Source organism: Morus notabilis, unplaced genomic scaffold (genome assembly GCF_000414095.1).
Source record: "Morus notabilis unplaced genomic scaffold, ASM41409v2 Scaffold1460, whole genome shotgun sequence".
Classification (NCBI taxonomy): Eukaryota; Viridiplantae; Streptophyta; class Magnoliopsida; order Rosales; family Moraceae; genus Morus; species Morus notabilis.
The window spans coordinates 107,630-121,883 of NW_010362372.1; the positions used below are offsets into that span (position 1 = coordinate 107,630).

Genomic DNA, 14,254 nt, shown 5'->3' on the forward strand with positions numbered 1-14,254 from the left:
TAGTTGAAAACATGGCTTTCATGGCTTATTTTTGTGTAGCTTTTTACACTGCTTTTTATCTGCAAATAATTAAGCAAAAACTAGACAAATTCCAATTAAAAATATTATGAATAAAAATAATGGATTTGTTTAATTAAAGCTTAAATATTTTAATATTATATAAATCAAAAGCAATATTTATGGTGCATTTTCATGCACTAATCACCTGGGCATCCGGAAAGATTTCTCAGCACCAATCCACCCACAATCCAATGGACAAGTCGAGGCGGTCAACAAAATATTAAAATATACCCTCAAGAAAAAACTCGACGATCTGAAAGAAAAATGGGCCGAGGAACTTCCCAAGGTCCTATGGGCGTACAGAACGACGAGCCGAACTACTACGGGTGAGACACCTTTCTCCATGACATATGGCGTCAAAGTAGTACTCCCCATAAAAATCGAAACGCCAACTCTAAGAACCATCGTCCATAACGACGATGACAACGCGGAAGGCATGGACAGAGAGCTCGACTTGTTAGAAGAAAAAAGGCTCGACTCCCAACTACGCCTCGCCGCTTATCAGCAAAGGACGGCGCGATATTACAACAAGAAAGTTCGGCAGAGGAGGTTCATCTCGGGGGACCTAATACTAAAAAGGGTAACGCAAAGCATGAAGCCTAAAAATACCGGTCCGCTGGGCCCAACTTAGGAAGGGCCCTACCGTGTAAGGAACCTGCTGCGTCCCAGAACCTATGTTTTGGAAAGCCTCGACGGTAAAAAGATCCACCACCCGTGGAATGCGGAACAACTGAAGATATACTACCAATAATGTATGAAATTCTCGCATATCTCAATTGTGTATTCTTTATAAAGTGAATAAATTGATATGTTTGCAGAAGGAAAAGAATTCAACCATTCGTAACTTATCTGCTTAAAAACCAAAGGTTATGTTAAACAGACAATGGGGGATCCACGGGTCTCTTTTAAAAAAAACAAAAAAGGGACGAAAAACTTAGCGAAATTCCAAGGAATTTCCTAAGACGACGACCCCAAGGGGCACAATCAACGTCAGATCCTCCAAGGAGGAAAGACGAAAAACTTAGCGAAATTCCAAGGAATTTCCTAAGACGACGACCTCAAGGGGCACAATCGACGTCGGATCCTCCAAGGAGGAAAGACGAAAAACTTAGTGAAATTCCAAGGAATTTCCTAAGACGACGACCACAAGGGGCGCAATCGACGTCAGATCCTCCAAGGAGGAAAGACGAAAAACTTAGCGAAATTCCAAGGAATTTCCTAAGACGACGACCCCAAGGGGCACAATCGGCGCCAGATCCTCCAAAGAGGAAAGGCGAAAGACTTAGCGAAATTTCAAGAAATTTCCTAAAAACAGCGACCCCAGGGGGTATGCGCGACGCCAGGTCTCCCAGAGAAGAGAGACAAAGACTTAAAAGAAAGCAGCGAGTGCGAATCAAGGTATAAATTAAAACTGCGATCATTCGGATATATATATATATAAATGTATATAACAACGGATAAAGTAACAGATGTCCAGATCAACAAAAACTCTTTATCACAAAACAAAACAAAAAAAGAGAGAAAGAAAAGGAGGCAGATAAAAGTCCTTCAGGCTTCGCTTGTAGCCCCCGAGTCCTCGCCGTCACTAGGCGGAGAAGCATTGTCATCACCCACGGGAGGGGGGAGTTGTAAAGAAAGCTCAAGTCTCACTCAGGACGCTCCTTCTTGATCAGGTCGACAATTTGTTGACCTGCAGATTGGAAGTCTCTGGTACGAATATCAATAAGCTCTTGGGAGGCCTTAAACTCCTCGATAACCTCGACGCGCCTGGCGTCGAAGGCAAATGCGACTTCCGCTTCAGCTTCTTTCTTCCCCTCAGTTTTCCCCTCAAGAAAACGCCTCTCCGCCTCCGTAGCCGCCTCGGTCAGCTTTTTTTCAGATAAGTCCGCCCGCTCCCTAAGACTCATAATCTCATTGTTTAGCTTTAAAAGCTCTTCTTCCAGGCTCGCCAGCTTGGCCAAGGCCACGTCCCTCTTCTCCTCGGCATCGCTTAGCTTTCGCTTTGCATCAGAGACAAGGGACTGAAGTTTGGCCTCTAACTCGTCCATCCCATTCTTCTGCTCCTCAAACTTAGCAAGGTCAAGGAGGTTTTGGATGGAGAGAACCAGGCTCTGAAAAAGTCAAGGTTAAAAAAAAAAATGGGGGAGAGAGAGAGAGAGAGAAGGCTTTAGCCTTACGTGGATTTGGAAGGAAATTTGCTTCCGCTGACGATCAACCAAGGATGACTGAGCGCCAGCAACCCAGTGAGGCTCAAGGAAGGACTCATAGAGAGCCTGAAAGACAACAGAGAAGCGAGGAGGAAGTTTCAGCATCGCCCCAATCTCGGCGTCAGATATGTCCGAGACTTGGAACTTAGGGTCCATGATTTTGGCCCCTGGGATGAGCACGCGCTCCCTCGGCGCCAAGGGAATCTCGATGTCAGGGATGGGGACCGTCAGCATCCACGTTTCTGTCACCGATGTCTTATCCCTGCGTCTCTTATTCCTTACCAGTTCCTCCTCAAACCCTGAAGGACCCTTCTTGGACTTTCTACTCTTCGGGGCACGGGAAGAAGAGGAAACTTTTTCTTTCCCTTTCGGCTGGGCGGCATGGCTCGGTGGGGGCGGTTGTTCTGGCGGTGGTGGTTGGCTCGGCCCAGCCTACTGGCCGCCAGGGAGTTGGATCCTCAAGGACACCATTTCTGCAGAAGAACGACGAGGTCAACACGCAGGCGGCATTGGAATAATCCAAGTCGCATCAAAGAAGGGTGTCAAAAGCAAATCGTACCTTCGTCGTTTAGATGGAAGTACTGACGGATGGCGTCTAAGTCGGCAGGGTCTGGGAGATCGAGGATCAGGCCGGCTTCACGGAGGTTCTTCTGGGTCAAGAGGGTCTCAATGTGACGAACCTCCGGCGGAAAAGAAAAAGCCTCTTCGATCCTCGCCAAGCTGTTGCCGGAGAACTTTGGCCGATCCTGACTTACTAAAATGCGAGTGAAATGTCAGTAGCAAAAACGAAAGGAATTAAAGTCGGACAGCCAAAAAGCCAAGGAAACTTACCCATATTCCCAAACGCTGCCTGCACCTGCCTTCGACGGGGCAGGCGATCGTTGGGGTGAAAATTGAAGGGCCCTCGAATCATGAAAAACATAGGCTTCCACCCATGTGATGACGAGGGGGTGCCCAGTATGAGCTTCCTAAGTCGGGGTTGGGACCTTCCGTGACCACTCAAAAAATACCACCCATCGCACTTGGCGACGTGGCATAATCTATACATGAATCGAAATTCGTCAACGGGAAGGTCCACATCGAATTTCTGGTGCCATAAAATCCAGGCACCAGCAAAGCAGTACCAAAAATTGGGCGCCAGTTGAGCCGGAGAAATGCCATAAAAATGACAATACTCCTTCACAAAGGGATGAACAGGAAGGGTCATCCCCGCGGTGACGGCTCTGGTGTAGACCGGAAGGTATCCGGTCGGCGGCATGCTAGTACTAAAGTGCATGTCCGGGAGAAGGTATTCAAACCACCTCCCGTTAATGCACCTTTCCTTCACAGCCCGGATGATGTCTTTATTCCGGACCTTTGACGCCACAGCATCGGCTGTGAAGAAAGGCCTGTTTGGTTCGCCGTTGGTGGCGGCCAGAGGGGCTTCTACCGCCGAAGTGGCCACCCCGCTTACATTGCCCCCCGTGAAGGGGATTCGTTCCACAGCCTCATCCAAAACTCGTTCGAAGCTATCGAACTCGCTACCGAAGCTGTCAACGGGAGCGAATCTGGCTTCGAACCCGGCCTCGAGGTTTTCTACGTCTCTCAGCACGGATCCAACGCTGGAAGACGATGACGAGCAAGAGAGCTCCACCACAGAATGGGGGTCTGGACGGACAACCGGAGAATCCTCTCGACTGAGGGAACTTTAGGCCATTGTTCTGGTGATTAAACAGACAAAGAGCTAAGTTAAAACCCTGAAGTCGAGAGGATGAAAGAACGGCTACCCTAAAACTACGACAACTCAAAAAGCGCCGCGACAAGACGCTGACCATTCATACGAGAACGGTAGCGGCGAGGACTCATAGGAATCCAGGCCCAGAACCCAGGACTCAGAAGCGCACAAACAGCAAAGGGACGGCATACAGACGCGAAAAAACGAAACAAAGTAAGTTTCCCTATATTCTACGTCCCACACATTCCACAAAAAAATACACAGGGTTCGAAACAAAGAGATGGAAGGAACCTATGTATAAAAGTGAACAAATAGGAGGTGAGGAAGCTTACCGGATAAGAAGGGGCGGTTGCGCAATTACGGAGTTGGAAAGGAAGGAGTTCGTCAGAGAAGGCGGCGGTCCAACAGGTGCGAGTGAAAGAGTGAGAGTTTTCGAAAAAATGGCTCTCGAACTCGTAGCAGGTATTTAAAGGGACGAGCGTCTTCGACCCTGACCATCGGATCAAGACCTTAAAGATCTAACGGCCCGGGAAACCTGCCCAGATCTAACGGTTAAAAGATAGGGCGGGAAGCAGAAGGGTCACGATCCAAGGGCCAACGTCCGTTCTTTTGAATTAAAAGCCGTACGTTATCATGAGAAATCGATCGACGCGACGGTTACGTTCCCCAAAGGATATCCGACGGTCCTAGGCCATCATTACAAATGGAGGCTCGGGACTGGTTTCCCACACCCGAAGCACTAAGAGGCAATCGAACCTAAGTCTGAGGCCACCTAAAAGGCGCCCTCGACCTGGGGGGTAGCTGTTGTGTGGGAAAACATGGCTGACACGTGGACAAAAGATGTCGCGACACGTGGCCTTGATCAAACCCCACCAAGCAAGGAACCCCCGACGCCTTAAAAGCCCTCGACGCTTAAAAGCCCTCAACGCTTAAAAGCCCTCGACGCTTAAGTTCCCTCGACGCTTAAATTTCCTCGACGCTTGCAAGCTCCTCTTAAGCCCTCCGCTAAGGCTCCGGGACGGGGTCTTACTTAAAGCGACGACCTATCTGTGGCGCCGACGTAACAGAATGGAGATTTCTCGACCGCAGGAAGTCGCCTTCAAAAAAGGCGGTTGGGTTAAGAAGCACAGGCGACGAGGGAAACGCCTAATAGAAGACAGTGTGGATTACGTGCACAAGTGGAGGTGGTCTGTAAGCATTAATTACGGGCTGTCAGACTGCCCCCACGGGGGACAGAAAAGTATTACGGAGAAGCACAGAACCGTAATAGAAGACTAAATAGATTGGATGAACAGTGCAAATTAGTGGGCTACGACTGGGCCTACCAAAGGAGAACACTCGAGTGTTTTTAACTGTGAGGGAAACCTCCCGAGCGAAGGAAGCCCCAGTATAAAAGGTAGAAGACCCCAACGGGGAAGGGGTTGAGAAAAAAAGCAAAGGAAATACATTGTAAACTGTATCTTACCCAAAGATAAAGAAATAGAATATTACAGTGGACGTAGCTCTGAAGTTTATAGAGTGAACCACTATAAACTCTCTTGTGTCAATAGTATCTAAGGGGTTTTTTCAATAGATACATACACGCAAATAGCATACCGTTTCCTAACACGCTAAATAAAACCCACACAGCCGGTAACCCAACGGGAAACCAAGAGGTAACCTGGCCGGTTCTTTGTTGACGAAATTCGACCGTCAACAAGGACCATCTTCAAAATCCAAACTCCCACATACCAAGTAAAAGCTACCATTCAGAACTAAAAACCAAATACATATAGAGAGAGAGAGATGATTTGGTCTTACCAAACACAGAAGGCGACTTCAAAAGCCACTAACTGAAAACGACCAGCTCCAATAATTGAAAAAGTTATTGGGACGTTTAATTCATGGATTCAGAATCATAATTAAGAATTATTTTCATTTTACATGTATTTTTTATGAGAAAAAATACCGTAACGAATCTTTTTATTGAATCCCACGAACCATTAGATGAATGCTTAAGGAGAAAACATGAACATACATTCTTTTTCAAAGAAATCACCATCATATAACAAACAAACGAGTCTTTTCACTGAAAAGCACCCTTAGATTGCATACAAAGTACAAAAAGTAGCTCAAAACAAACTTGGTTTATTGATTGATGTCCACGCCTTATCAAATCGAAATTATGAATTTGTGATCAGGAAGATAAAAAATTCAAATGTGTTTGAAATTTCTCGTTTCAGTCATATGCGACAAGAAACTTCTTTGTTTTGGAAAGGCAGAGAATTTCATTTTACAAGCCCATGTATATAGCAGAATGAAATACTAGCTCTTCTTGAAATCTAGGAACCCAAAACGAAGAAACTTCATTCTTTAAACACTAGCATCCCTTTGAAATTGATAACACCTGACTCAAAAAAAATAAAATAAAAGAATTAAAAAAAACATGTACCTAATTAACTCTTGATAAGATTTTGACGAAGGCAGTCTAGTTGGTTATAAGTACCTACACCCTAACTATAGATTGAGGGTTCGAGTCACTGAGTCTCACTTGAATGTGGTGACATTCCTCTCTCCCTTTGTATATATTAATAAAAAAAATTCTAGATAAGATTTTTAGATAGGCCAAGATCCTATTTAGTTAGGTACACCATATTGATCCAGCCAAATTAAATCCATCCAAATGGAACCACCACACTGTACACTGTTACTATTAACGAGAAGCTCACCATTAGATGAGCCGGAGGATCAAATTTCATGGTTGGGAGCTCGACAGTGCCCCTTGGCGTCGTTCACTCTTTTTTCTCTAGTGCCTAATACTTTATCTTGAGGTGTAGAGTTCAAAAAACGTTGTTCCTAAATTTTTAAAAAAAAAAAAAAAAACTAAAAATTGAATTTTTTTCGTTGATATAAATTGCGATTTTTTTGTTTCTTGAGAATCAATATAAATTATGAATTTAAACATGCATATTCAACTAAATCCGAGTCTTGAAATTATTCTCCACCCCAAGTGTTTTTTTTTTTTAAAGGAAAAAAGAACAAAGCCACTACCTAAAAACAAACAAAATGGAAATAAAAGAACTTGAAAAACCATGTACATAACTAACTCTAGATAAGATATTGATGAAGGCAACCTAATTGATTGTAAATCCCTATGCTCAAATTATAAATTTAGAATTTGAGTTATTAAGCTCCATTTAAATGTGGTGACATTCCTCCCTCTTTATATATATATATATAACTTTAGATTAGATTTTTAGATAAGCCAAGATCCCATTTAATATTACAACTCTAGATAATCGTGATTCTCATAAAAAAGCCAAAAATAAAAAAACTTTAAATAATTATGCACGTGTACCTTTCCATATATATAGATATATAATGAAGTTGTAGCCTCTTGAGTGATCAATTGACCGAGATTTCCTTTTATGATTTACAAGTTCAGTTTTGTGATCATTTGTTTATATATGTAACAGAAATACGCATACTAACAGACGCCGCGATCAAATATACCCTATTAGTTCCCTCAATGTATATATACATATACCCTATTATTTACGGTTTCTTTTTCTAATGTTCTTTTTTTTTCTGTTTTTTGAAAATGCTTTCCAGGGATACATGATTGCTAATATCCGATATGTATCGATCTATTTCTCTTTTTTAATCCATTAAGATTTAAAAAAAAATAAAAATAAAACATTTTGCGATTCACAATCGAATAAAGATTTGACATTCACTGATAAACAAAATGTTAATCGGATTAACCGACTAACTATTCTTTTTATTATTAATTTATTATAACCAAAGACGGCGAATCCTTCAATTTCTGATGGTGGTTAGAAAAGCTGATCATATTCATAACACATTCAAACTCAGGAAAGCCCAAAAATCACGTCAAGCAAGATTTAAAATTGGAACTATATTTTTCTTCCAAAAAAAAAAGTACCCGTATTTCAAAAAAAAAAAAAAAGATAGTGTTTGTGTGTGTGTATATATATATATATATATATACACATACTGTGTGTGTATATTCACGTACAATTAAACTAATGAGATTAGAACTATTTTCTATTTACGTGTATTTTTTATGAGAGAAAACATTATAGCGAACCATAAATCATGATTCAAATCATGGAATGAATTTTCTTATCAAACGTCTCCTAATAAGCTTAAGATAGGCGAGTTATGGCTACGTCGAACTCTCTTGAAAAACACATTCCATTTTACTTGTTTTCTCTCCTCTTCCTTTCCATCTCAATCAATTCTGCTAATGCAGTGCCATCAAGGCTTAGAATTCATGACCTGATCAGAAAATCTCAATTTGAAGCCAAAAATACGTCCAATTCTTCTTCATCATCATCGATTTCCAAGGATTTCGAGACACTTTATTACCCTCAAACACTCGATCACTTCAGCTATGGCCCTGAAAGCTTCACCACTTTTAAACAAAGATATGCCATAAATTCCAAGTATTGGGGTGGCGCAAATTCAAGTGCACCAATTTTGGCTTTTCTCGGCGCAGAAGGGCCCATCGACTACGACGTCGGCTATATTGGTTTTCTTAACGAAAACGCTCCTCGGCTTAAGGCTCTCCAAGTATATATTGAGGTAATTAATTATTATAAGATTATTAGCCTCAATAATATTACAACGACTGAACAAAAACTACTATATATATACATATACATATATACTAGATATAAAATATTTTTATGAAATCATTTAAATAGTTTTCATGCCCTCAAATTTGATATATCTTGATGGATTCCTTATTTGAGAGAAGCCTTACTTAGAATTTATTGTTGTTATATAATAAATTTATTTCCAAGTGAGAAAATAGTACTACTGCTATATTACACGCATAATATTGCAGCATAGGTATTATGGAAAATCAGTGCCATTTGGATCTGTCAAAAAAGCTATGAAAAATGCAAGTATTCGCGGTTATTTCAACACCGACCAAGCGATAGCAGATTATGCAGTTGTGCTTTTGCACGTAAAGAAGAAGCTTTCTGCTCACAACTCCCCAATAATCGTCGTTGGAGGCTCTTATGGGGGAAGTAAGTCTCTCTATTTTTTTTTTTTTTTTTTCCACCGTTGGTTTAATTGATCAGTAAGTGTCCACTTTAAAAATTCACATCTGCGACATAAGTTAAATAATAATAATAATAATAATTTGACTACTAAAATAGCACGAGGTCTCCAATGACAATTATATATATAAATCTTTTTTAAACATTATGGTAACATGTATTTTTATACTAAGATGACGTTTGTTTTAAAAATTCTGTATGGTTTAGGATCTGATTCTTAGTTTTACTACAGTATTTTTCTCTTATAAAATATTTAAATTTAAAAAATCAGAATCATAAATTATGATTTTAAACCCATAAACCAAACGTCACTTAAATTTTTGTTTATATACTTTAAATACTAGTCTTCATTTAATTGTCTGATTTTTGCAGTGCTGGCAGCATGGTTTCGTCTTAAGTATCCCCACGTCGCCATAGGGGCTTTAGCTTCTTCGGCTCCGATTCTGTACTTTGATGACATCACGCCTGAATCTGGATATTATTCCGTTGTAACCAAGGATTTTAAGGTAACCAAACTTTATGACCAATTTCTTTTTTTTTTTCTCGATTACAACAATAATGATGTTATTTAAGTTAACGAACAAACTGATTTTGGAGCAGGATACTAGTGAAAGTTGCTATGAAACTATACGAAAATCATGGGCCGAGATTGATAGAGTGGCTTCCGAGCCTAGTGGTCTTTCAATCCTTAGCAGGAAGTTCAAGACCTGCGGGTTAGTATATATATTAACTAGAAATCTTATAGCAAAAGAATATATATATATATATATATATACGTATGTATATTGAAATGAAAGAGGGGCATAAGACTGTTTCTTCTCTTAACCTTACACAATAAGATTGGGCGAACGGTTCAGTTTATTCATTTGAGTTGAAAATTTAAATTAAAAAATAAATTCATGTGAGAGAAAATACTGTAATAAAAAAAATTAAATTTAAATTTTTATGAGAATAAACACTATAATAAAAATTTTAATTGTGATTTAAACTCAAGAAACAAACGGGCATAAGAGAAGTGCACAAGTTGGCACAAGAAAAAGAGTTACAAAAATTTATAAGTTTCATACACTACTTGTCTATATATCTTAGAGGGAAAAAAAAAAAGAAGGAAATGCGTCTCCAGCAACTCTATTTTTAAGTTTTGTGTCATTATCTTTATTTATTTTTAAGTTTTGCGTCTCCAGCAGCTCTAAATTAATATATAAAGAGAAAAAAGAGAGAAATCTTTATGCTTACTATATAAAGATCTAAAAAATTCTTAAGTTTAAAACATTCATTATAGTGGTTAAAAAAGTACTTAAATCTTTGTGATCACCTACCAGTGGGCCGCAGTTCTCTAGATTTTCTTTTTTTTTTACTAGTATTTGACATGATTCGTCTCCAATTAACAGTTTCACTGATTTTTTTTTTCTTTTTTCAGTAAACTAAAAACAAGTGCTGATCTTAAGGACTACTTGGACACAGTATATTGCGGAGCAGCTCAATATAATGGGCCTTCAACTCGTCCGCTTAGCCATCTGTGCAATGCCATTGATGGAGCTCCTAATAATACCGATACTCTTGGAAAATTATTTGCTGGCGTTTCAGCTTATCGGGGAAACAGGTCATGCTATAACATAAGTGGAAATAATCTCTCAGACCAACTTCTAGACGGCTGGTATTGGCAGGTAAATTAGTCATTTATCAAACTCTGGACAAACATGAATACGGCTAGTTCTGCATATTTTTTATACATGCAAGTATATTTAGTACCGGTTATATGTCTCTTTACCAATTTTGTTGTTAAATTTGTTGCAACAAATGTAAGAAACACGTAAAATAGAAAAAGACATAAACAAACTGATATTGTGGTTCTTTAACCACTTATTCGCAGGGCTATGTACAGATGATCAATCCATTAAGAACTCAAATTTACTCAATTCAACTTAGGGCCCGTTTAGTTCGTTAATTCGAGTTTTTAATTCGAGTTGAGATGTGACTTTATGTGAGTTTTTTACTGTTCTAAAAAAGTTAGATGTGACTGTTTGTGAGAACTTTTTACTGCAGTAAAATTTAAATTCTAAATTCGAATCGGTGAAATTAACGGGGCTTTAGATTCCTCAAGACGAGTGAATCTTAACACACATACAATATTTATGATGCTTATGATATAATTCTTTATGAGCATGCATATGATATCGAATGTGCACACAAGAAATAGTTTTTTTTTTTTTTTTTTTTTTTTTTTTTTTTTTTTACGTCAATGTTTGCTAGTTGTGCGAGATTTTCCTACATCATAATTTATATATAGGAGTTTTTGTGAAAATGATTTGGCATTTCTCTTTTCCCAATGATATTTATACGTATGTACGTGTGTATGCATACGTTACTTTTGGTTGAAGAAAATTGTTGTGTCATGAGGTGTATTAATTCAGAGTTGTAGCGAGATGGTGATGCCTATTGCCCACGGTAGCGACGAAGATTCAATGTTCCCGAAAGACCATTTCGATTTAGAGAGTTACACCAATGACTGCAAGAGACTCTACGGTGTCGTGCCCCGGCCCCATTGGGTCACGACCTACTATGGAGGTCATGTATGTGTTTCCTTTATTTTATATATATATATATATATGTATATATATACGCAAAGGTTATAAATAACTCGACTCTCACATCGTCTTAATTAACATAAAATAATCATAGATTCATAAATACATTTAAAAGTTTCTTTTTAAAGTGGAAATCCAAGCCGTTATAAAGTCAAATTCCTTTCAATATATACAACTTCATGATTGTCTAATCCACACTTTCTTGTTCAACTTTCATTAACTATCTGGTTTGTATATTATTTATTTCTTGAGATTTTGACATGCATTAGTATTAATGAATATATCTATATAAAAGTGCACTATTAGAAAATTCTCAATTATTATGTTGAAAGTACTTTTGTTATTGCATTAATTGTTAGTAAGAATTGTTCTTTAATTCTTATGCGTATAACTTGTTTTTATAGGATATAAAATTGGTTTTTCATGAATTTGCGAGCAACATCATTTTCTCTAATGGTCTAAGAGATCCTTACAGTCGCGGAGGGTAAGAAGCAAATATGTTTGTGTGTTTACTAATTGTTATTTCACTATTATCTCTATTTAACTAGTTGTTCTTTTTTTTTTTTTTTTTCCATTACAGTGTCCTGGAGAATATAACGGAAAGTGTTGTTGCAGTCACCACTGACAATGGTACAACATTCAATGAGTTTCTTATAATTAATGCGGAAAAAAAAAAAAAAAAACAACAGCAAAACTAGAAAAAATGTTCCACGAAAAAGGAAAAAAAAAAAAAAATACACCAGTGCTTGTATATGTAGGGGAGAAAAAACACTTTGACTTGACATTTAAAAACTGCAATTTGATAGATAAAACCCTTTTCAATCCGTATTGGGAGATCATAATCTGACTAAAACTTAGGGAATGCTAGAAAATTCAAACCATGATTTAAATCATAATTTATGAAAAAATAATTCTAATTCATGAATCAAACGTCTCTTTAATCAATAATTTTATACATATATTTAAGTGTGTGTTTACTAATTATGATGTACGAAGAGTTTCTTTTTCTCACATATTCATGTATTTACATACAAAATGAAGAAACTAATTTAGTGGATCCATTTGATACAACAAATAGAAAAGTAAAATTAATCAATCTTCTTTTTTTTTTTTATTTCTTTTAAGTGGAATGAAGGTCAATATATATAGAAAAGTTACTTCATGATATTGGTTTTCCATATCTTATTATATCTTAACAAATAGTAGTTTTATTGCCTTATTAGGCATAATTATTTCAGTACTTAAGCTATCAGAATTGCTATTTCTAAAGCTAATAAACATTACGTTTGGTTCGCTATCAGAATTGCTATTCCTAAAGCTAATAAATATTACGTTTGGTTCATAAATTTAGAATTATAATTCATAATCATTCTCAATTTTCATGTCTTTTTTGTGAGAAAAAATACTATAACGAACCATGAATCATGATTCGAATCATGATAGGAATCTTCTTTACCAAACACGATATATCCAATAGCTGATGATTAAGTAAACACTAGAAACTGAAATCAATGATTCTCTTTCTTATTTCTCTAATTTCCTTTCCCATACCTTTTACGTTTTCCATTACGTTCCTTTACAAGTTGGCATGTTCTATAAGAATTAATGCTTAATTTTTGTATGCATGTCGTTTCAGGTTCTCACTGCTTGGATCTACTAAGTTCAAGACCAAGTGATCCACAATGGTTGGTGATGCAAAGAAAGAATGAAATAGAAATAATTGAAGGATGGATTGCCAAGTACCGTGCCGATTCTTCTAATATCATCCACGATTCTTCCAGCAACCATAATTCTTCGAGCAGCCCCCGTCAAGCAACGTCTTTCTTCCGACATAGTACTATGATATGTGCTATGATCTTTGTCTACTTTATTTGTTGAAAAGTTATGATCTTTGACTCTTGCAACTAAAGGATTCACTGGAATCCCATGTTTTGTTAAAATTTATTTGCAATGCAAGTGATTGTTTTTTTTTTTTTTTTTGGAAATATCCCAAATCGATAATAATATAACATAATAAAGGCATAATTGAATCTACCCATAGCCAGGGATGGATCTAGGATTTTACTTCTGTTGGAGCATTAATAAGATTTTTTTTTTATTTCTCCTTATTGTTATTTTAATTTTTTGAGGAATGAGGGAAATAAAATTATTTGAACTTCAATAAAAATAAATAGCATAAAGTTTAGAGATAAGAAATAAATAGCATTTTTTTTTTTTTATAAATGAAGCGTTTACCACTATTTAAACACCAAAAATACCCCTAAGCTATTAGAATAATAAATTTTATTATTCACGGGTCAAATATAATTGTCCAAAAGCTTTGTGGTTCTAATAATTTTTTAAAAAAAATATATATATATATCTTTTGACCCTAAATTTTAAAAAATTAAAATTTGACCCCTCATTTTTTAAAAATAAAATTTGACCCCTCAATTTTTAAAATATTCACCCCTCAACTTTTAAAAAAAATTTAATTTGACCCCTTAATTTTTAAAATTTACAATTTGACCTCTCAATTTTTATAAAATTACTTTTTTTACTTAAATTTTAAAAAATATTGTAAAAAAACCTATTATCCATGTTAAATGATTCATTTACCTGGTAAAATGAATC

The 14,254-nt window shown here is 37.4% G+C and overlaps 1 protein-coding gene across 1 annotated transcript; it reads left to right on the forward strand.

Moving 5' to 3' along the window:
- The first annotated feature begins 4,274 nt into the window (after positions 1-4,274).
- Positions 4,275-13,519, forward strand: LOC21397227 (lysosomal Pro-X carboxypeptidase). Its single transcript, XM_010101840.2, has 10 exons — positions 4,275-4,443; positions 8,237-8,568; positions 8,834-9,020; positions 9,426-9,559; positions 9,654-9,766; positions 10,474-10,720; positions 11,468-11,626; positions 12,046-12,125; positions 12,222-12,271; positions 13,278-13,519. Exons 1-10 carry the CDS (start codon positions 4,275-4,277, stop codon positions 13,517-13,519), a joined length of 1,713 nt encoding a protein of 570 aa, XP_010100142.2.
- Positions 13,520-14,254: the final 735 nt, after the last annotated feature.

Bases quoted from the DNA above. Each gene is read 5' to 3' on its own strand.
- LOC21397227 (XM_010101840.2), top strand. From the start codon at position 4,275: ATGTATAAAAGTGAACAAATAGGAGGTGAGGAAGCTTACCGGATAAGA. The intron at 4,444-8,236 runs GTATTTAAAGGG...CTGCTAATGCAG, and splicing joins GGCTCTCGAACTCGTAGCAG to TGCCATCAAGGCTTAGAATT. The intron at 9,021-9,425 runs GTAAGTCTCTCT...TGATTTTTGCAG, and splicing joins TGGAGGCTCTTATGGGGGAA to TGCTGGCAGCATGGTTTCGT.